The sequence below is a fragment of the Triplophysa rosa genome, linkage group LG1, assembly GCF_024868665.1.
Source record: "Triplophysa rosa linkage group LG1, Trosa_1v2, whole genome shotgun sequence".
Classification (NCBI taxonomy): Eukaryota; Metazoa; Chordata; class Actinopteri; order Cypriniformes; family Nemacheilidae; genus Triplophysa; species Triplophysa rosa.
This window is the reverse complement of record NC_079890.1, coordinates 32,616,870-32,640,618: the sequence shown is the minus strand read 5'-3', so window position 1 is coordinate 32,640,618 and position 23,749 is coordinate 32,616,870. Positions and strand designations below refer to the sequence as shown.

Below are 23,749 nucleotides of genomic sequence, written 5' to 3'. Positions count from 1 at the left end.
TTAAACCAGCGTTCTTCTGTTTTTATAAGTCGACTTGTTTTACATTCTCATTAAGTTATCGTCCACTGAAAAGTACGTGTAATTGTATTAATTTATTTTTCTCGGCAATGCAAATTTTACTCTATTTGGCGTTTGACGAGTGTTAGTAAATTTCAGACCCTGTCTTTGCCACTTCTGGAGTGACTGCAGGGACTTTTGTTTTGAAATCTCCTTGGAGTCCGAGAGCGGAAGTCATTGGCGACAGCGAAAGGTTCACGTTACTTGCAGGAACACTAAAGAAAGGAGGAAAAGCGGCTAGCGGGATACCAAGACTGATTTGATTGGGAAAAGGGTGTCATACAATCTGCAGACGCTGGTATCTCAGAAATCCTCTCCCTGGTGAAGTTACGGGCTTATCATCGTGGAAGTGAGTGAAAGATATTAGGCTGCTAGAGCTAACGAGCTAAAGGTGTTTGTAAGGCTGTTAGCTCTTTTAGTCCATATCGGTTAACTGACTAACGTTAGTAATCCTGGCAATATTCGCTAATATTCTTGAATGCTCGATTGTTGATGTGATCCGTATTCAGTGATTCAACAGCTGGTCCAGTATGTGCGCATCGCGACTCGCCCCGTGGCTCCTAATATTAGCGAGAAGATTGAATAACTAACGTTATATGTATTTGCTCGCTGTTTCTATTTCAACTGTATCGATACCCAGGCCGATCGATTGAATATTATGAAAAAAAAAATAGTTGAATGTATCGGCGTCCAAGACAGCTGGCGGGTGATATGTTGAATGTGGTGCACCTCCTTCCTGTTCAGATCTGAAAACATTGAACATCGAGGTTTCTGGCCCGCAGCGAGAAGAACGCTCATTCAATGTCGTGAGGAGGAATTATTTATTTATGTTTGTTTGTTTTGTCAGCTTAGAGGTTTCGATAAAGACGTTTTCGACTATTTGTGTTTTAGATTTGAGTTATTTATTACTCAGAAGGCTTTTTTTGTCTTCACTGGGGACCATTAGAGAATCCGTTACACGCGCATACGCATCAGTGGTCTGATCTCAAGTGAGATGTCAGATGATCGGACCATGCAGGTACATCAGGTTACACGTTTTAGCTTTAATAAATTCACTTATATGCCAATGGCTGTGTAACCAATATTATATTCGATATAAAACCTGTTACGTTATTTGAACCCAGTCCAGGAATTTTTAAGACTAATCCAGTTTTGATTCCTCGACATCATCAGATATGTATATGATTATAGACATAGATGATTATGGCCCGGTTTCACAGACAAGGTTTAAGGCTAGTCCCAGACTAAAATGAATGTGTGACCTGTCTTAACTGAATATAACTTGCCCAGAAATATCTTAAAATATATCAGTGCCATTGTTTTGTGTCAAGATGCTCACCAGTAATGTATTCTTCTAAGGCATTTTCATAAAAGCTACATAAATACGTTAATTCACATAAGGCATAGTCCTGGCTTAATCTAAGCCGTGTCTGTGAAACCGGGCCTATATGTTTTACTTAATAAGTTAAATATGGTGGTAACAGGTGCGACTGCTGTTTACCATTTTCGCAAATATTCTGATATCAAACAGCATTGTGTCACAGAGAAAAATGCGTATTTCTGTTGTATTGTTAAAAGAGCTAATGCATGAATCTTTAGGGGTTCTGTGACGGTGCAAACCCTTTAAATATGTAACTTATGTGGGGTTCTAAGCATCTCCACATAAAATCTGAAAACTTCTGGCTCTATTTTTCCCACTCCATCGTCTGTTTTGAACGTTGATATTGAAAGAACGTTGTATTGAAAGCTTGATAGTATGTCGAAGCAATCGCCCCCACAACACCGAGCATGCCGTCTTCTCAGGACTCAAGGGAAGCATTTCCTTACTGGTGTCACAATAGGAATCCCTCCCTGATGCCCGGCTTCCTCCTGAGCTAATCTCTTTTCAAAAGGTTAATGATTTGAGATGAGCCTTCTAATGGATACACCATGTTGCATTAGTACTGTGCCGCTGATAAACACAAATAGCAGAGGGCATTGAAAATATGTGAAAGCTTATGCACACTCATGCTTTTATTTGCCGACTCATGGGCTTATTGTAGAATTTTAACCAATATCGAGTACCTTTTACCTACTTGGAAAATAATTGGGGTATTTAGATTCAATTTAGATTCAATTTATTGTCATTGCACATGTACAAGTACCCACATGTTATAAACAATAACACCATGTGACCTACCTGCATATGCACTAAATGACAAGAAGCGTGATATTTGATTTTTCTTCCTGGTCTTGTTATAAATGAGGACTGCAAGGTTTTTTCTCTTAATACTACATTAAAATGAAATACTTTCCGTTTTGGACTTTTGGTCGATATCAAATGTGTCACTTTATAAAAGAAATTGATGCCAATGCTTTAATGTGTCTATTCTTCTTACGCAGATTGTTTTTGTTGTCCGCCGTTTGTTTGTTTTTTGTTGCTGGCACTGAATAATGATCGTGATCTGCACCTGTGCTGCGAAAATGTGAATTTTGATCGGGTCACATGGCATATGGCCTTGCTCATTGATGATGCTTATTAACATGATTTAATAGGAATTTTCCAGACAAAGAAACATGAAATAATGATTTTTTTTAACTAATCGTTTTTCATTTCAAAATGGTCTATTTTCTGTTATAAGTAGAGCAGCATTGTGTGTTTTAATGTGAAAAACATACATTGAATGTTTTCTTTCCTCAGTGTGCTCGCAACAGTGATTGGGTCAGTGGCAGCGGTGCCAACAGCCATCGTCCCATGAGCTTTCTTTTGGCCTGAGCTGTCTGCTTTGGGCTCTGGCCTGGTTCGTCTGGATCTCTGTGCCTCTGGCGCCGCAGTCATGGATCACCCCAGAGAGAAGGAGGGCGAGAGGCCGGTGAGGAGCAGTAAAGTGGCCCAGGGGCGCAGCGGGCACTCCAGGCCCTCCAGCTCCTCCACATCCTCTGGGGTCCTAATGGTAGGACCTAACTTTAGAGTTGGCAAGAAGATCGGCTGTGGCAATTTTGGAGAGCTGAAGCTTGGTAAGAAAAGCAAGATTTTTTTCGCTTGCAAATTCTCAACTGAGCTACCTGAGGTGAAGTTTCTTTGCCAGAGGTAAAATTCATTTGAAACATACTCAAATTATTCTGGGATAACAGCAGATAATCATCAGGTTTCATACAAACTTGTGAAGTCTGTGCCAGATCGAGTCCATGATGTCATTAAAGTAAAAAGCGGCCATATCAAATACTTCGAAATCTCCGAATGTGCAAATATTGCTGACATATGGATCACTTATCTGCATTAACCAAAAATATTTGCAGTGCCCAACATCGGAATAATGTATATCCAAGTTCAAGCAGAGAAATTCAACTTCAGTAGGTCAGACTTTGTCTCTTTACTTTTCAGGAAAGAACCTGTACACCAATGAGTATGTTGCAATAAAGTTGGTGAGTACATTTATATGTATTATTCCTTTAATGAAAATTGTCAGTAATTATAAGCAGAAATTGTGTGTATTATATCTGTATAGGTAGGTTTGTCTATAAATCAAATGCTTTTGCCTTAATCTTTAAACATTCAGTTTTAATGCATATGAAATAAATGTGCGAAATGTGTTCAAAGATTTCTTTGAGCCCTGGTAAGCATGAGCGCATCTTCAAAAATGAATTGTAGACAGAGATTCTGGAGACCTGGAACAAAAAAAATATTAGCAGTGCTAACTTAGGTGTGTCTGTCAGAAGTTTGTAAATGACTCGTGTCGATAGTGTCATTCAAATAGATCATTCAACACCATATTTGCACTGCTCATATTGAATTGCTGGATTTGTCAGTTTGAATATACTTAAAGTTGACTTCTTTCTTCATTTTGTCCTAATATTAAGGAACCTGTGAAATCGAGAGCCCCACAGCTACATTTGGAGTACCGGTTCTACAAAACATTAGGCAGTGCAGGTAAGAATAACAAACATGTTGCTTTGCCCCGTGTTTCTCCTTTGTTTATTTTGATTATATTGATCTGTTCTTATCTGTCAGTTGTTTGTTATATAGTTTTCAGTTCTGTCAGTGTTTGCTCGTTATAGTGCATTGTTCTGTTATGTGTCCTTTTTTTATTCATACCTGTGCTCAAGGCATGAACTGTATTCACCGGCTCAGGGCTTTGTGACTGGGATTTACCGTCATTTTACTTGCTTTGAAGCCCACGGTTGCTGAGCAGGTTTTTGTTGGATGTTTTCTTTGTATTGGATTGAGGATTATTTCCCAACTGAAGTACCTGACATGTTGAGTCATAGCCTTAGTGTTTACTGTACACATCACCGTGCAGTTTTATATTCACCTAGACTTTGTAGTAAAGCAATGAAAATCACACAGGGTCCAAAATGAATGTTTTGTCTTATATGACAAATTTGTCACTTACCAGTGACTTTACAAATGTGCTAACCAGAGGTCGCGTTAACCGAAAATTCTCTGTCATTGACGGATTTTTAATACGAGTGACGGAAATATTTGAAGACTGTCCGTCATTGTGACGGATTATAATAATTTTGTCGAGTTGGTTGGTAGCATCCAATTATTTTCTTTCACCAGAAAGTGATCGCAAGCGACAAGAGCTACCCCTGCCCTGAAAGCGATCGCGAAGGGATGCGTATGTTTCCCGTTCATATATAAATGCCTCGTCCATTCAGGAAAACCCACGTGGGATCAGCGGAGACTCGCGGTGTGGAGCCAGTGGCCTGTATAAACAAGTTCAAAACGAACATAAAATCTTTTTACACTTTTTATAATAACACAGCGATCTTTTACGTTGTTTGTGGCGTTGTTTCTGGATATGATTCTGGAAAGCATGCATCTGTCACTCAATCAGACCCCCGAGTCGCGTGTTCTCATACACATGGGCGCACACAAAGCAGTGGTGCGCTGTTTACACTTTTTTTCCTTCAGAGAGCGATAGCGACTACCGTCATTTTGGATTCAGTGAGTGGAAAAATGTCTCTCTGCTTCTTTTTGTCTGCAATTATTATTTTATGTCTGACAACAGAAACATTAAATATGTAAAAGACTTCAGCTCTATTGGGTATTCGGTGGTTTTAAAATACAGTAGGTTTTAAAATACAGTAAGTTCAGAGAGTAAACGCATGTACGTCGCGATGACGTCACAAACATGCTATTTAGCACGTATCATCACCTTGCACCATAGTGATGGGTAAAAATAGATTATGACGGATTTTTTACGAGCCTGTCCGGACAGTGAAAAAGTCTAGCGCAATGTCTGGTGCTGACCATAAATATTTCTTAACTGTTTTTTTGTTTTTTTGCCATGGACTGGGCTCCATATTTTGGATTCTTTTTTGTTTTGGTGGCCCAATCTGCATGGGATTCTGGAGTTTATATATACAGTATATATATATATATAACAAGAGGACATTGTTAATCGTTAGTTTGGTCTTCATTGGAGCAGACTGCAGCTGTTGGCTTTACCTGTGATTCGTGCAAGGCTTACTCAGATAAAATGTGTTGACTAATCTTCTGGTAATCCAGGCTTGCCATAGGGCAGTGTGTGTTTGTATTTAGATGTTGCTTCTGTTTTAACAGTTTCGTTTTCCTCTGATCCTTATGGCCTGATGTTTTGACTATTAATAATATTTCTATTCAAATGTAAATGTAGGTTGTTGTAGCTGGCGTTCAAAACTATTATATTGCAGGGAAAAGTGTTGTAGTCTTGTTAGTTTGTTTGCATTTTGGCAATGGTTTTACTTGTTATAATTTAGCTTCTTTTGTCGAGACACAGTATTGAAGCAAGGCTAATAAAACATGTGGACAGTGTATACGGTTGAATAGCTTGTGTGTACAACGCTTGAAAATGTATAGCTGAATTTATGGCTTAATAGCAGTGATGTGCTATTAAAGTATTGGGGAAATTTTACAGTTGATTGTTATCAGAAGGGCATGCAGGGTATTATGTCTGGCATATAATCCTTCAAAAGCATCCCAATAATGTTTTTCAATTATATTTATAAATCTGAAATAAATAATGCCAGATCATTATCAGCTTTTTAAAATAAAAAATGATACGTTTTTTGTGCTAAATGAGTGCTAAACCCTCATTCAAATTTACATTCCTAATGTTTTGATGGCTAATTTCACCGTTTAAGAACACTTTTTTTATTGTTTAAAAACAGATAAAACAGTATGGGTTTCAATCCAGCAATATAAGTCCATGGCTTAATTCAATGTAAAATTTTGGCTAATATGGGAGACATAGTTAGAGTACGATAAAATAATGTAAGATTTTGTACTGCAGTTATATCATGATTCAGCTGTAATATGAAAATTCATTGCTTTGTTTCGTAACAGACGTAATGGTTCAGGTCTTTGTCCTCTTATTGAGCGGCTGCAGGGTTTGATCACTTCACGCTGCACTTTGATTCAGGAAGTAGCAGCTCGGGCGTCACAGAGCAGCACGGTGTCAGTGTTACCTTGGTGACACAATGCAAATGCTCTCATCAGTGTCTGGATTATGACTGGGCAGGGGGCGTGTCCTATGATACTCTGCTCGCACATTCCTCAGTCATCATACCCGTACTGAGTTCAGATTTGATCAAACAGCGACAAGGATAAAGACCGTGACAGGCCTGTAAAGACTTTGCCCACTGCTCTGTGAGCTAGTCGGTCATATTCCCATATAGTGGAAGTTTATTGTGGGTTGTTTGGGTTACCAACGTTCTTCAAAATGTCTTCTGTTGTAAAATATATTTTTTAAGAATTTTAACAGATGGATATCTCACTAGTTGGAAAAATAGAGCTGCTTCAGTGTCTGCTAATGAAAAATGTATATTAAAAATAGGAGACTTTTTATGAACATGAGCGTCAGCCTCACATGTTTCTTGCGTGTTTTTGGGCAGCTTTTTGAAACAAGCTGACACAGATTCAATGCATAATTTTACATTAAGGAAAACATATTATGCATTAGATCATAGAATATTGGTATTATCAGTTACCAGCCATACCAGTTTATTTGCCCACAATGTTTACGTCAGTGAAAGAAACAACAATGCATTTACCCAAGCTTCCCTTTGAAGTAGAACACAGCTGTCAGTTTTAAATGCAGTTTGTAAAATGTGTAGATAAGTATGTAGATCTGGGGTGTGTATGGGGCTAGTGCAGACAGGAAGTGGGTGGAGCAGCTTTTGAGCAGCAGGTAATCAATAATTCAGCACACGGCACTGCTACTAGTCAATCTACAGGAGCCGTCTCAACAAACCACTCATCAGTTATATTCGAGGAAATCTGTGTGTTTGTGAATGCCATCTGTGCTGAGATCACATGCTAGTCCAGATCTATGTTGTAGATTTGCAAACCTAAAACTGCCTAGGCTTGTATAGGATCAAACTATGTCTTTAGGGAGTATTTGCACAATATTTGCTTTTGAGTAAAGCATCAAAATATTAGTATGCAGTAGAATATGTAAGCAGTAAGCACTGTCATCAAGAAACTGACGTGAAGGTTTTTATTGTATATTTTATTGTATATTTTTCCTAAATATGTGCATGTATGTGTATGTTTTTATTAATACAAAACTAATATGCACAGTACGAAGACATACGTAAAAACAAACCTTTTTTCTGAATAAGATTAATCACGATTAATCCAGTGTTTCCCCTACCATTACTTTAGGGGGCGCCCCGCCCCTCCAACGGCACCTCCTGCCCCCCTTGAATGTCAAGTTAATTAAATTTTTTATGTAGCGTTAGATCACAAGAGAAGTCATTTAAGGTTACCTTATATATAACATATTCTCTATACCTTGTTCTCATATTAAACAAACTAAATTATGGCATTATGGTATTTATCTTATTTACATGGCGGCATGTCATTTCTGTTTCTACGTGGTCGCGCCTTTACAATTCTCCTCTGCACACACAGACACGTGCGCGCACATACACAGGTAAGCACACTTTCATCAGGTGACAGAGAGCGGGTGTGGGAAAATGTCGCGTCAACCACCTGAAAAGCAGATTAAAAAAATTTGTTTTTAAACGCTCCCAGGTTGGTGAAAATACGCATGCCCTGCCCCTGACTAGCAACAGTCCAGTTACCACCGGATGACAGGTTTTCACCCAGCTTATCCTTCGTTCCATCCGGACCGCAAGACGTAATGAACCATTAAAAAAATCTTTCTGTGGTTTAAATTGAGCAGCGCGTCTACATAACTGAGATGTACACATCACGCGCACTCAGGGACATTTATGTTGATTATATTTTGCTGCTATATCCTCTAATATCTTTATTTAGCGCCAAACGCGCTTCATTTGAACCCTTTCCGCTCCGTGAGCTCTGCTTCTCCAGCCAAAGACACGTCGCATATAAAGCCCCCATCCGTTGGGGTTGGTCAAATCAATGGAAAACAATACTTCAATAACGAAAATATTTACTTAATAACTGTGGGAATAATTAAAAATTACACTTCTTTATTGGTTTACACATTTTTTGTGCTTGGACAATGCATGCGCAAGCGGCGCGTTCACAGCGTGTTTGTTCCACAAGCTTAGTTTTATTCAAATAAGTGCTCGGGACACAATTGACTTGGCAAAAAGTGGTGGCGACATGTCCCACTCGTCCCACCTGCAAATTATGCCTCCGTGTGAGACACAAGTCACTTCAGGACCGCTAAAGGTTGTAACACGTTATGGACATTTGTGAGTTAAAATGCCCTTTTTCGAATTTTACAGATTCTGTGTAATATTGTCGATAGTGTCCATGCGCTGTGTCCTATGCACATTTAGAAAGAAAATAACACGTTTATAATAACAAATCAACCTATTATCTTACGCAGACGCACGCAATGATATGAGTCTGCTTATATGCAATTACCAGAGTGCACATTTAAAAAAGAAAGGCTTCTGATTAATTTGTGTGTTGAACTAGGTGAAACTGAAGCCATTCTTACTGTTTATTGCTAAGAGCTAAAGGTATGGCAAGGCGGGACATTCTCCCACTGAAGCTCTGAGTGCTTGACCAATCACAACAGACTGTTAAGCCAAAACTTGCGGGTGACCAATCACAACAGATTGGGTCAGCTTGACCAATCAGAGCGTGTCGGAATGAGAGACTTTACAGAAACCGGAAAAATCCGGTCGTTTTGTGAGGAGAGACTGCGATGAAGAATTAAGGTAAAATATATTAAAAATAAAGCCTTTTTTTCTAGTGCTGGGCCACGATTCAAAATTGTAATCGTATTAATCACATTACTTTTCTGTGATTAATCGCGATTAATCGTGTAAAATTCAATAATGAATAAGTAGTGTATTGTGCACGTTTATTTTAAAAGTTCTGCTATATGAACAAAAGTGGTTTGATTTGCAAACACTTTAAACCAGCGGTTCTCAATCCTGGTCCTCGCGGACCCCCGCTCTGCATATTTTGTGTTTCTCTCTTGTTTAACACGCCTGATTTAAATCACCAGCTCGTTAGAAGAGAGCTCAATGAATGAATCGTTCCGATTGACGTGCTCCCTGACCAGTGTTCATTGCTCTCTACTCACTGCACACAGGAAATCGGCTGAAGTTAATTTAAGAACACGAACACAGCGTCCTCACACAGACAAAACCTACTACGGAAGTTTGAAGGGTTATTTAACCGTAATCTTGAGATTTGCGTAGTCACGCTTAGTGCCCTTTGGATGGAACATATACGCCCATTTCGAACTGGAATTATGGCAGATTATCTAGTGATGTTTACTTCGCAGGGCTCTTACGGGCATATTGAACAAAACTCCGAAGCGGTAGGAGAAGCATACAACATATGCAGAGCGGGGGTCCGCGAGGACCAGGATTGAGAACCGCTGCTTTAAACAAATAATGTGATTTTTTTACAACAGTATTTCCTTTACATAGTAGCATTAACAATTTTAAATTAAAATATTTCTTGTAAATCTCAACTTAAACATTAATATAATCAAATTAAATATAAAACCAAAGTTATATGCCAGTGCCAGGGCATCATTGTTCTGTCTAGTTTGATATAATGATTGATTTTATTGCTTATACATTAACTCTCTTTCAACACAAAGTGTAAAGTGTACTGTATTTAAAGCACATCTTTAACAACTAAATGATTGTATGCTACTTTTTTCTTTTTCTTAACAATTCATAAAAGGAGAACACAATTCCTTTAATATGAGTGAGTGTTTTGGGCCCGTCCTTTGTTGTTTGATGAACATTATAAACGGAGATCTTTATTATGCTGCTGCCCTTTAAGAGCTCTCTATACAGATATACGGATCTAATGTACTGTGACGTGTCTGTTTTGTTTCCCCGCTGTTAACGTTCATAAAACTGACTACTTTTACATGGTCCCTTGCTAATATGGGAATTTTGTGTTTATTTGTCCGTTTCAGAATAAGAAGACGTGAAAGAGAACTCAGTTTAGTGATTTGCGCTCTGACTCTCTAGGCGCGCATGTTTAAACATGTTTTCTGCATTTGCCTCACACTGCATACAATGCATACAATACACGCAACACAATTCGTTATCCTTGCTGTTTTGTATCTTAGCCGGGGTATTCTATCATCAGTAGCATTAAATAAGCCTTTTACACCCGTGCATATTACGTCTTTGTGGGACGAGAGCACTGATAGATAAGCACATGGCTGAAGGAGGGGAGACGAAATAGAGTGGTTTGTTCTATCAACGCCGCTGTCTGGAATAGATTTATAATGAACTGTCCATTGAAGATTTCGTTACCTTTCTCCATTCAGGTCTGGTGTTCCTGGTTCATGTGCGCGCTTCAGCAGTCTTAGGCCAAACCCAAATGCTCTCATTGGTTGAGACACGTGGTGACGCCATTCCCCGGCCAGTACCAATCAACATCCCACCTCTTCCATGACCTATGGTTTGCACGAGCACACAATACATCATCGCATTATCCACGTACGCACGATTGCCAACAAAACACAGAAATATGACTCTGGTTCACTCACCGCGTGCGGTTCATGACCGGCATCTTTTAGCGCTATCTATCAGTTTCAAACGATCTCCAAATCCAGCGTTATATCCACCGTTTATATAACATTCATCACCCAAATGCAGTGAACAAAAAAACACATCTGTACTTCTGCGAAGCGCACTGATTGATGTGCTATTTCTCTCGCTGGTTGACGCGTGGGCGTGCTTTTCCAGGAGAATTGCGCAATTAGGGACTAAGAAAAGTTGTTACGTAACGGAATTTCATGTTAAGAAAACTTTCGAAAACCTATACGAACGTTGGGGAAAGCGTGTCGAGCACAGAAATACTACGTCATACGCAGTAAATGCATGAAACACTATTCAACCCCCTCTTTAAGCACAACGTTGCAACGTGCATACAAAAATATAAAAACATTTTTAATAATATGTATGAATGGTGACGACATCAGTTAACTTTTGTCCACTATTGTAATTCTAAATTTATAGCCTTGTATTTGTATGACATTTATACATTTATCTTAAATAGTCTTGGTTAACAAACCTTTTTGCAAGAATTGGTTACTTCGGATTTGTTCAACTGTACCTGTCCTTTAAAAAAATAATAATAATAATTTGTCAACAAACTGCTGATCTTTTTCTTGCAAGTAGCAAATTAATCATTAATGGAATCACAAAAAGGAATCTGAATCAATCATTCTGTTCCCCAAAATACTAGAATGTAGCTCTACATGTTCTTTATCTTTAGACAGTATAATGTCACACTGCTGTGTTTGATGTCCTACAGCAGGATTTGTGTCTCAGTGATGAGTCAGCAATTCAGGAAAGGTGGCACTCTGACCACAAGAGTTTCCAGGATGTTCACTTAGCACTGTTATCGCATGACGTCTGAAAAGCAGTCCACTGATTAAACTGCCTGGAAGAAACCGGTGTAATTCTACACCCATGCCTCTGTCAGCTTCTAGAGGCAGAACGTTGTGTTGGAGTAATACCGCATCAGCAGAGCCCGCATAACTCATGAACCCTAACTCCTACCATCGGCTGATGGGATACAGTCTGCTGACCTTGTTTCATATAGACCCAGTGTTGGTTTTCAACTGTAAAATGAATTGTAGTTGTTTTAAGGCCTGTTCACACTAAAGTTTAAAACTATAACGCCACTATAAGAATAAAGATCCATAGGTATCATTGAGGTCACTTTTGGGATGTTTTGTAGCTGATGAGCAATTGACAGCCAAACAAAATGTATAAAAATTTAAAGGTCCAGTTTATGAAATTTAGCAGCTTTTAGTTGTGAGGTTATGAATTGCAATCAACATCTCTCTTTACCCATCCCTTTCAAAGCACTGAGGCGGCTGACACGGTACTTGTCATCACGTTTTCACTTCTTTGCCAAAGGAGATAACTTATTTACAAAATGCGCTCTGTAGAGCAATTTGTCCGTTTAGGGCTACTGTAGAAACTAGGGTTGGGCTGATAGACATGACAATGTTTTTTAACAACTAGCCTCATTTTATAACTGTGAAGCTTGCGCTGTACAGATCACACACGTCTGAATTTATAACTGCCCAGCTCGCGCTGTTTAAAGATGTGTCTCTGCGCAGAATGTACCAGACGCGCCTATAACACCGCAGGGCGACATCCTTTAGACCCTAGTAGAAACAACATGGTGAATTCCATGTAAGAGGACCCGCGGTGTATGTGGATAGAAATGGCTCATTCTAAGGTAATAAAAACATAAAGTGTCATTATGAAAGGTCTATATACACCTCTGAAGACATAATTATGTATATTATATTGCATGCCTGTCAGTAGATCCTCCCAGAAAATACACATTGGACCTTTTAAAGGGATATTTCACCGGCAAGTCAAAATTTCCCCATGTTTTATTCACCCTCAATGCATCCTATATATTAACGTTGATGTCTAGCTTCGACTGCACGTGGACCTGAGACTTGTTTTTCCGGCAAATGACGCAGGCATGTCGTAAATTCAGGTGACGAACGCGGCAGTTGTTTTGTTCCAATAGGATGCCGCTGCCTCTACGGTTCACGTGCAGTCAAGGGATAACGGAAGCTAGACATCAACGTTAATAGCGCTCTCAAAATGGATATTTCCTTTAAACGCATCGATTTGTGTCAAGCAGTTCTTTGATCGATGGATGCATTTTTTGGAGCTTCAAAAAGTCAACGCCCATTCACTCCCATTCTACCACTTGGACGTTAAATGATGCGTGGTAATATAACTCTGACTGCATTATTCTTCAAGAAGAAAGTCATATTCAGTCAGGATGCCTTGAGGGTGAGTAAAACATGGGGAATTTTTGATTTGCTGGTGAAAAATCCCTTTTGTATTAGGGGTGTGTATTAGACACGTACTTTGTGTCCCGCGTAGACATATGCCCGGTTAACTGAAAATATATATCACGTGATTTATGCACAATTTGTGAGTGCAGTACGGTAAAATGCTGCTGCATCCGAAAGCCAGAGGGAGTTCTCGTGCAGAAACTCCAAATACGCACTGCAGAAGAAGACCATAACACAAGTAGTTCTAGGAAATGCGTAAGGACATGTTTTTATCACTGATCCTCAAGCCTCCTCAGGTATTTTCATGATAATAAAGTATATTTATAATGATCATGTTTGACGGGTGTTGCTTTTTTAAATGCACGTTATAAGCGACTTAAACTCGCACTGCTTTTAGATCGAGCAGCATTTCCTACTGATCCCAGAGCCGTGCTTCACGGACAAGCGACGCATCAATAAAATAATCAATATTTTGCAATATCGCAGCCAACTCGGTTTCAGCATGATTTAGTGGTAACCGCGGTTAACCGGGCACATGTCAAGTCCCGCAAGCTCATCTACAGTAAATTTCATTCCAATTCAATTCAATTTTATTTATATAGCGCTTTTCACAATGTGCATTGTTCCAAAGCAGCTTTACAGGAGCAAATAAGAAAAACACAGAAAGGTAAAACACAGCACAGTGCATGGTGTTTATAGACCAAGCAAGATCATTATAATAAATAATATCTAATAAATAAATGAATAAATAAATAAATAAATGCAGTCTTCCGGTGAGCAAGCCAACACTGCACTGCTGTGGCGAGGAAACCCAAACTCCAATGATGAATAAATGGAGGAAAAAAAAACCTCCGGAGAAACCAGGCTCAGCCGGGAGGGACAGATCTCCTCTGACGTGTCATAGCTGCACTCAGTGACCCCGACCAAAGCCACCGAGCAACGTCCACGAAGAACAGGGAGAGCCCACGAGCCATGACCCAGGAAGCCCCACCCGCCGAAGGTCCAACCCGGTCCCGTTCCGCGATCAACAACAGAGGAACAACCAGGGAAAAATAGTAATGGCATAATGAACTTTATTTCTCTGTTGTCCGACATCGACCACAAAACAAGACCAACCAGACCAGACCCACACAGTCCCAACAAATGAAACGCCCCGAACCGCAACCAACAAGCCCCCCCACTCCCTACAAACACCCACCCAGCAACCTCCAATCAAAGTCACTGATTGCAGCTATAACTTCAAACTGCTGTCATGTGATGTAAGTTTACCATTAAATACCAAGTATTGTAAATTTAGCATTAATGTGACAAGTAGTCCGTCTTTGCTCTCGGTTGGGGATGGAATTGTCTGAGCTGGGCCGCTCAGATGGTCGCCTTTTTCTTGGGAGAAAGAGAATAATTAGCGTAGCTGCTGTTCATTAGCTATGTATTAGTGAATGCTTGGCTGAAAAGATGTGTCTTTAATCTAGATTTAAATAGGGAGAGTGTGTCTGACCCTCGAATAGTATCGGGAAGGCTATTCCAGAGTTTAGGTGCTACGTATGAGAAAGCTCTACCCCCTTTGGTTGATTTAGTTAATCTAGGTGTTATCAAAAGTCTGGAGTTTTGAGATCTTAGAGAGCGTGATGGGTTGTAGTGTGGTAGAAGCTCTGTTATATAGGTAGGGGCTAAACCGTTTAAGGCTTTATAAGTAATTAAAAGAACTTTAAAGTCAATACGATACTTATGGGTAACCAGTGAAGGGTTGATAACATTGGGGTTATGTGATCGTATTTTCTGGACCTGGTTAGAACTCTGGCAGCTGCATTCTGAACTAACTGTAGTTTGTTTATTGATGATGCAGGACAACCACTAAGTAGTGCATTACAGTAGTCAAGTCTTGAGGTCACAAATGCATGAATAAGCTAGGTGGAAGAAGGCTGTTTTTGTGACATTTGAGATGTGATTTTTAAATGACAGGTTGCTGTCTAATATAACGCCGAGGTCTTTAACTGTATTTGTTGGAGTAACAGTGCAGACTTCAATTTGCAGGTTATAATCCGAAATATTCTGCTCACGTGTCTTTGGTCCGATAAGTAATATTTCTGTTTTATTAGAATTTAAAAGAAGGAAATTACAAGTCATCCAATGCTTTATATCGTCGATGCACTCTGCCAATTTGGATAGTTGGAAGGAATCATCTGGTCTTGATGAGATATATAGCTGAGTATCATCTGCATAACAGTGGAAGCTAATTCCATGTTTTCTAATAATGTTTCCAAGGGGCAGCATGTATATGGAGAATAGCAAGGGTCCTAAAACCGATCCCTGAGGTAATCCATAATTTACTTGCGTTAGATTTGATGATTCCCCATTTAAATGGACAAATTGATGTCTGTCTGATAAGTAAGATCTGAACCATTGTAGTGCCTGTCCCTGAATACCGGTATAATTGTGTAAGCGATCTAGAAGTATTTTATGGTCTACAGTATCGAACGCAGCACTAAGGTCAAGCAGGACTAGGAGTGAGATGTTACCTTTATCTGATGCTATAAGCAGGTCGTTTGTAATTTTAACGAGCGCAGTTTCAGTACTATGATGCGGTCTAAAGCCTGACTGGAATTTTTCGTGTATGTCATTATTTTGTAAGAAAGAGCACAACTGAGTGGACACTACTTTTTCTAGTATTTTAGACAGGTAAGGGAGATTTGAAATCGGTCTATAGTTTCCTAGTTCATTGGGGTCTAAGTTTGGTTTCTTGATAAGAGGCTTAATGACGGCCAGTTTAAAGGCTCCTGGGACATGGCCTAGATTAATTGACGAGTTGATAATGTTATAAATGGGCTCAATTGCAACGGGTAATAACTCTTTTAATAATTTAGTTGGTATGGGGTCTAATAAGCAAGTTGTAGGTTTAGATGTTGCAATAAGTTTAATTAAATCTTCCTGTTTTATAGGTGAAAAACACTGTAGCCTTTCTTTTGGGGCGATGGTTGGTACTAATTTATAGGACAGACTTGGAGGTTGAGTTTTTACTATTTTGTCTCGTATGTTTTCGATTTTCTCTGTAAAAAAATTCATGAAATCATTGCTACCAAGGTGCGGCGGAATACCCAGGTCAGGTGAAGTCTGTTTATTTGTTAGTTTAGCAACTGTACTAAATAAAAACCTTGGATTGTTTTTGTTAGTTTCTATGAGGTTACGGAGGTGCTCAGCCTTTGCTGCTTTTAGTGCCTTTTTATAACAGTTTGCACTCTTTCCACGCAATTTTAAAGACCTCTAATTGGGTTTGTTTCCATTTGTGCTCCAGTTTACGTGTTTCTCTTTACGGGCGCGAGTGGTGCTATTGTACCATGGTGCTATGTTTTTCTCATTAATCTTTTTTGACTTCATAGGTGCGACAGCTTCTAATGTATTAGAGAAAATAGTGCCCAATTTGCTGGTCATGTCATCGAGCGATTCTGTATTTATTGGTATGGTTATTAAAGGAGTCAGATCTGGCAAGCTCTTTGAGAAACTATCTTTAGTAGTCGAGGTAATTGTTCTACCCTGTCGATAACGAGTTAAACGGCTGATTTCTGCAGTGCGCAGTGTACATGTTATAAGATAGTGATCGGTGACATCGTCGCTTTGTGGTATAATATCTATATTGGTTAGATCGGCTCCGTGAGATATAATCAAGTCTAGTGTATGATTAAATCGATGAATGGGTCCATTGATGTGTTGTGTTACTCCAAAAGAGTGTAATAGCTCTGTAAACGCCACTGCTAATGCATCGTTAGCACTATCTACGTGGATATTAAAGTCTCCGACAATTAGTACTTTATCAACGTTAACCAATAGGTCCGATAGGAAGTCCGCAAACTCTTTCAGAAAATCAGTGTAGGGACCAGGGGGTCTATACACAGTAGCCAACATACAAGAAAGCAATGATTTTTTACTATCAATTGGAACAATTATGTTCAACGCAAGCACTTCAAATGATTTAAAGTTATGCTACGTTCTCTGAGTTACAGCAAGAAAGTCTCTAAAGATTGTTGCGACACCGTCACCTCGACCAACCGGACGTGGCTCATGCATATAACAGTAGCTTGGTGGGGTACACTCATTTAGACCGTAATAATCATTTGGTTTAAGCCAGGTTTCGGTAAGGCAAAGTATATCAAAACTGTTGTCTGTGATCATTTCATTTACAATAACTGCTTTTGAATTTAGTAACTTTATGAGTTTGTTTTGGTCGTTTATTACATTGTCCTCAGGTTTAATCACGATTAGATTATTTTTCTGAGATTTGGCTATTTTGTTATTTTGTAGTATTATTCGGGGGACAGACACAGTCTCTATGCATTTGGAAGCAGTAACATTTATAACAGATGAGTGGGAGGAACACAGACTATGGTTAATTTTTGACTTTCCTCTGGGAGACGTAGTCAAGCGGTGCGTAGCGTCTTTTAAATCTTGGCTGTACTCTGTTGTGACCATTTATTTTTGAGCATGTTTCTTTGCAAGACCCTGTGACTCTACTACAGGAAGTGAGGCTCTTGGTGGTCAGGTGAAGGAGATGCTATTGTCACTGTAGCATGTGTTCCTGAGGATGTGCTTCCCCTTACGTCCTCTACTTTGCAACCCGACCCCAGAGGTCCACCCTCCCCCAGACACGACTGCAGAGAATGTCTCTCCTTCGTTTCTGCCCATCATGGACACAGGGAGTCATGCAGTCACGATGCTTTTCTCAACCGCAAAAGCGATGTCTAGTTTTGTGTGCCAAGTGTTTCAAAGATGGTCCACATATGACACCAATCTGTATCCGTAATAGTTTGTCGTGCTTATGCTTTCGCCAAGAAGATTATTATTCATTACAAATTCCAACCACACGTCAAGGCCTAAACCTTTAGCGAAAGCATCACGATGCTTCTTTGAATCAGATTTTCTTCTACAGGAGTAACCTCAGTGGAGGAGGTGCTGTATGGGCTGCCTCCACTGGGCCCACCCGCTGAGCTCTCCGCTCAGACTTTATGGATAGGGGGATGGGGTGATGGAGGGGTGGAGAGTCTCTGCTTTGTGATTCTCACCTTCCTCCATCCGCTTGTTCTTGCCTTCAGCATGTTCGCACAAATAAAGGCTGAATGTAACACTTGGTCATTGACGGTTTGAAACATTATTGGTGCATCATTTAATGCAGATGGATGGATTCCTTCTCGGTTTGGTGTGTAGTGCTTTTTCTGTTGTGAAGAATCCGGTAATACCCAAACAGCATGAACACAGTCGTGTATATGCAATAATGAAATATATTTACATAACAGACCCTGCCAGTTGATACTGGCTCTAGATCTAGAGATTTAGATTTTCATTTGCGCTTAAACCCAGGTTTGGTGACCTTTATTTGTTTTGCAGAGCACACCGTGGCCCCTAATTTCTTTGTTAGCCGTATTTTAAAATAGTTTTTTGGAGCAATGGTTAATTCTACTGGTTAGACATATTTGACCGGTGAATGCTGTGATTGACATTTAGTTGCATTTATGCGTTTTGGCATATGCGTTTATCAAAGGTGACTAAGGGGACCTTTTAGAAAAACCACAATGTTTGAAGTGTAAGGGTTGGGTGTAAATTACTCCTATTGACAGCTGTCCATTTTAAACGCATTTATTTTTGACTTGGTTATAGTTTTTGATAGTGTAAATTGATGCCAGACTCATTGATAAAGGTTAGCGCTCAAAGACCTGACTTTGCAACACAAGTCCGTCTTAACATGAACGCTGCTGTCCTGAAGCACGCCACGCCAACATGCCCAGACATGATTTTGTGAGAGGGCCGTTTTTAGCAGCATCACTCAGCTGGATATCATCCAGCTGATTCTGATCTGGTAAGAGGCTGCATCATGTGATTCTGTTCTGTGTGTGCTGCGGTCTCTCAGATGAAACCACCTTTCTGTGATAATAAGGACCAGAAGTGACATCATACCGATTAAGGTAGCATTTGGAAAAACTTTCTTTCCAGTAAGTGTAAATGGAAAATTGGCAAATGTAAGCTCCGAGGCTGTGACGAGAGGATGTTAGTTATTGTTACTCATCTTTTACTCCACCAATCCAAAATGATGGCGTGATCAGTGCACTCTCTCTCTCTTTCTCTCACACGCTCTCTCTCACTCTCATATGCCTGAGCACGTAGCTCTTATCAATGAGGAATTACATCACTGGTCCTGGTCCATCCCATCTGCTCAGATTAATGTGTTATGATCACGCACACAAGCATCATATTCAAACTCCATTTGTAAGGCTCTTATATTGAGGCGTTAGTCATTCCAAATATAGTTATTTGTAAATGGCATTGTAAATTTGTGTAAACATAAACATTATGTATACTGTAAATGCATTTATGCTGGTTTAGTGGCACATTAAAATGTTTCATTATAAAAATTAATCTAAAATGTATGTATATGAACATGTGTGAATTTATATTTATACTTTATGAACAATTTAGTTTAATGATAAATAGGTTATATGTCTATATGACCCAGCTGTGTAAATGCAATAGTTTAAAGTTTGGTTAGAGCAACCTTTCATACAGTTTCTCTTAATGTTTTTTTGTTGCTACATATGATTTCAGATTACAAACATAATGATTTCTCTTGTTTGCACTAGAAAGATCATCCTTTTTAATCCGATCCGAACAGGTACAAAAGAGAGAGAGGAAAATCTTTCCTGAGAACAGGCTTTGCAGACAGCACAGCAGTTCAGGTCTTATTACAGCGAATAGACTGACAGACAGGAAGAATAATTATCACAGTACAGATTCTTGCTTCACAGTGGTGATTTGATGTACATGTATTTTAAATTAAATGTACTCATTGTAGTTCGTTTGAGATGGAAGTTTGAGTTCATTTCTATGGTTTGTGACACCACCCCCTGTATTCTCAGTGTATCAGGATTGAATACAGGAAGTCCAAGCTTTGTTAAGGTGTGTCCTGTGTGTCCTTTGTTAAGGTGTGTGTAAGCCTGATGACCACTGCGTGTGTGTGTGTGTGTGTGTGTGTGTGTGTGTGTGTGCGCGCGCGCGCGTGTTGCGTAGGAGAGGTGCTGATGAGGGAAAGGATGCTATGGTGGGAGGTAGAGCTTCTCTCCATCCTCAAGCACAGCTTTGTGAATGACATAACACCGCCCCTAGCTCTTATGTAATCCATGTCCATCCTCTCTCTCTCTCTCTCTCTCTCGCTCTCGCTCTCGCTCTCGCTCTCGCGCTCGCTCTCGCTCTCGCTCTCGCGCTCGCTCTCGCTCTCTCTTTATATTGATAAAGATGCCCATATCTGTCTGCGATGTCTTTTAGTATAGTAAATGCTTCCTTATGAGAAGTTACTCTTTATCCACTTGCTGTATGTCATAATTTCCCATCATACCGAGCCAAGAGAAAAGGTCACACATCTCTTCCTCTAGAAAGAATGGTAAAGTTGTCTTTTGACTGAGGTTAATGTGTAGCTATGTTGTGTTGAACTCTGATATACCTCTGTTCAGCCCTACATCAAGACTTGACTAGCTGGGAATCAGTTTGGCTACTGATCAACCAGCTCAGGTGTGATATTAGACCCGACTCACTGGCCTCTGGTTCTACAACTGAATGGGGTTTTTTGGTGTCCGTGTTTGGGTGTATGGGACGGCAGAAGCTAGCGGCTGGTTTATGTGAACTGGGTTATGCATCTTCAACTACATTGTTGGCACAGTTTTCTTTGCAGTGGAAATCTGTACACTGACAAAATTTGGAGTGAAATTTACTTGAAAAAAGCTAGGAACATTTTTAAACTCGGTTTAAAAAATAAATACATTTATCAGAACTGTCCAAGCTTTTATTTTTTTTAAGTAATGCGTATAAATATACGTAATATTTCTTTACAAGAGTCCTAATTATCTTTTTCTCAGTAAACTTTACTTGATTTTTCAAAATATTACTTAAAATCGTATATGACGTATTAATACTGATGTGTTAAGTAAAATGTATCTGAACATCAAAAACACTGACAGGCATTTCACAAAAATACTTTTATTCAATGTTTGAATTCAAATATTTAACGATTTATTTAAAACACAGATGAAACAAGGGTAAACAAATAGAAAATAATAATTCAGACCCATTAAACCATCTTCACGTTTCCTCTGGCATCAGTTAAAATGGTCCAATACCTGTGGAACAGATGTCATGGATGTTAATGTCACAATTTGATTATTTGTCATTAACAATTTAAATGAACTTATTGACCTTAATGCTTTGAACATTAACCAATGTTTAAATTTTAGAGCACATTAGTTTGGTCTGTCATTACCAACAATGTCAGTTCCGAACATGGCAGAGTAAGCTAAGGATAACACTTATATACAGTATGGCTGGGCGATATTGACCAAAATTCATATCTCTGTATTTTTTTTGATGAAAGGCGATATCCTATATGTATATCGATATTTTCTACAAAATGGAATAAATGTTTACTAGCAAGTCAAAGCCTCATGTGAGATGTCACAATCACCTTTATTAAAATGGCTTGTGAAAAGAAATTCAATGACAGGTTTTTTTTCCCTATTTGAAAACATACACAGGGTTTTTCCTGGCTCAAAATGTGGTGCCATCCTAATCTTGTACACACACACGTAGGCCTACCACCTTTAAGTGGCTTAACCAAAGTGACTTTGAGTTTGACATATTAAAAGTTCTAACAAAATTAGACAAAAATGACAATTATGAAGTTATATAAAACATTACTTTTATTCAACCAAACAGAAATGTTTTTTTTAATCAAATGAAGCATTTTTATCATTTTCAACTAACTTTTCAGCCCACAATAGCCAACTGAATTAACCAGTCTTTCAAAATGAGCAAAGCTCATTCACATCTTTCATTGTCTGTGGTTCACTTTAAATGATTCAAGGATCTCTTATATTCGCTAGTGACTGAAAAGTTCAATAGTTTAAATGAATCGGTTCAAATGAGTCATTTGTGTGCGAGTCCTTCTAAACGTAATGTGCGTTCATACTGGTGAACTCGCTGTGTACAGTATACGCTGATTCAACGATCCAATTTTTTTTTTTAGATTTAGATTTAGATTCAATTTATTGTCATTGCACATGTACAAGGCAACGAAATGTGACCTCTGCATTTAACCCATCCAGAGAGTAGTGAACACACGTACCCCCGGAGCAATTGCACAGCTAAAGACATTACAATGATGTACGTCATGTTAATTTAAGAAATTAAACGTACTTGGATGCAAAACAAACTGCCGTGAAACCAGTGTTGGGTGTAACTAGTTACTAAGTAATTAGTTACTGTAATTTAATTACTTTTCACTTGAAAACGTAAAGTAAGGGATTACTCTTATTTTTTCTGTAATTTAATTACAGTTACTTTTGATGTAATTAGACTAAATACTTTGTGTAATATATGTGTGTGCAATAGTGGAATTAACATCAAAATTCAAAGTCTAACTTTAAAATCTGTGCTTTAATGTATAATTCTCACATTTGTAATACTTTGGTCGGTACATAAGAGTACTTTATGTAGTTCATATTATTTATTTGAATGAATTAAAAGAGCCGTCCTTGAATCACTTAACTAATCAAAGTTGATGTATGATATAGAAAGTAATTAGTAATAAGTAACTAAATACTTTTTGGAGAGAGTAATTTGTACAGTAATCTAATTACACTATTGAATATGTAATTAGTAACTAGTAATTAATTACTTTTTCAGAGTAACTTACCCAACACTGCGTGAAACACAGGCTGTCTCTTGTTCTGCATCTCTTTTTAGCGCCTCAGTGTGCTGATAACGAAACAGCGCCTCCACTGTGGCGTAATGTCGCAACTGCAGTTACAAATGACAGTCTGTTAAATGCCCGCAGCATTTCTTGTGAAGACTCAAAACATAATTTTGGCGAGAGCCTGAGGCGGCACGACATTTGACGGAGGCCGCCGCCTCCAATTTCTCTATGCATGAAAAACCCTGCATACAGCTGCACACCGCTTGTTTAAAACATGTAAATTGCGGGTCCGTCCAGTTCGCGCGCAGAGCGAAAGTGCTCTGCTCACTCTGCGCATGGGTACTGCGCATGTCAGACACCACAGAGCCGCTTCAAGTTGAACACACCCCATATCGATATTAACGATATTGTCTAATCCCGCATCGCGTTGAAAAAATATATCGATATATCTTAAAAATCGTATACAGTACTGCAAAGTTAATTGTTTTATTGGTTATATACGGAGCATGAACTTGGTTTAAGTTGAGGAATATGCATTACATGGTTAAGTTATTTGTCTATGTAACGTTAGACACACAAACTTTAACGACAAGGCACTACGGTTAGCAAACGCTGTCAATGTATCAATATCTTAACTAAGTAACATGTTTAACTTCCGCTTTGTGTTTGGCTAATGTCGAATAATCTATTTATATTTTATTTTATTTGTTAATATTAATTTGTATTATTATTTTATTGTATAATAATT

General features: G+C 38.9%; 1 protein-coding gene across 4 annotated transcripts in view; it reads left to right on the top strand.

Moving 5' to 3' along the window:
* The first annotated feature begins 224 nt into the window (after positions 1–224).
* csnk1g1 (casein kinase 1, gamma 1) overlaps positions 225–23,749 on the top strand; it is a 42,464-nt gene continuing 18,939 nt past the window's right edge. For all 4 annotated transcript variants that reach the window (XM_057333577.1, XM_057333569.1, XM_057333561.1 and 1 more), the window contains exons 1-4: positions 225–406; positions 2,738–3,054; positions 3,422–3,462; positions 3,898–3,967. In XM_057333577.1, the coding sequence (XP_057189560.1) occupies positions 2,874–3,054; positions 3,422–3,462; positions 3,898–3,967 (292 nt within the window). In that variant the 5' untranslated portion in view covers positions 225–406; positions 2,738–2,873. The remainder of the gene's footprint in view (positions 407–2,737; positions 3,055–3,421; positions 3,463–3,897; positions 3,968–23,749) is intronic.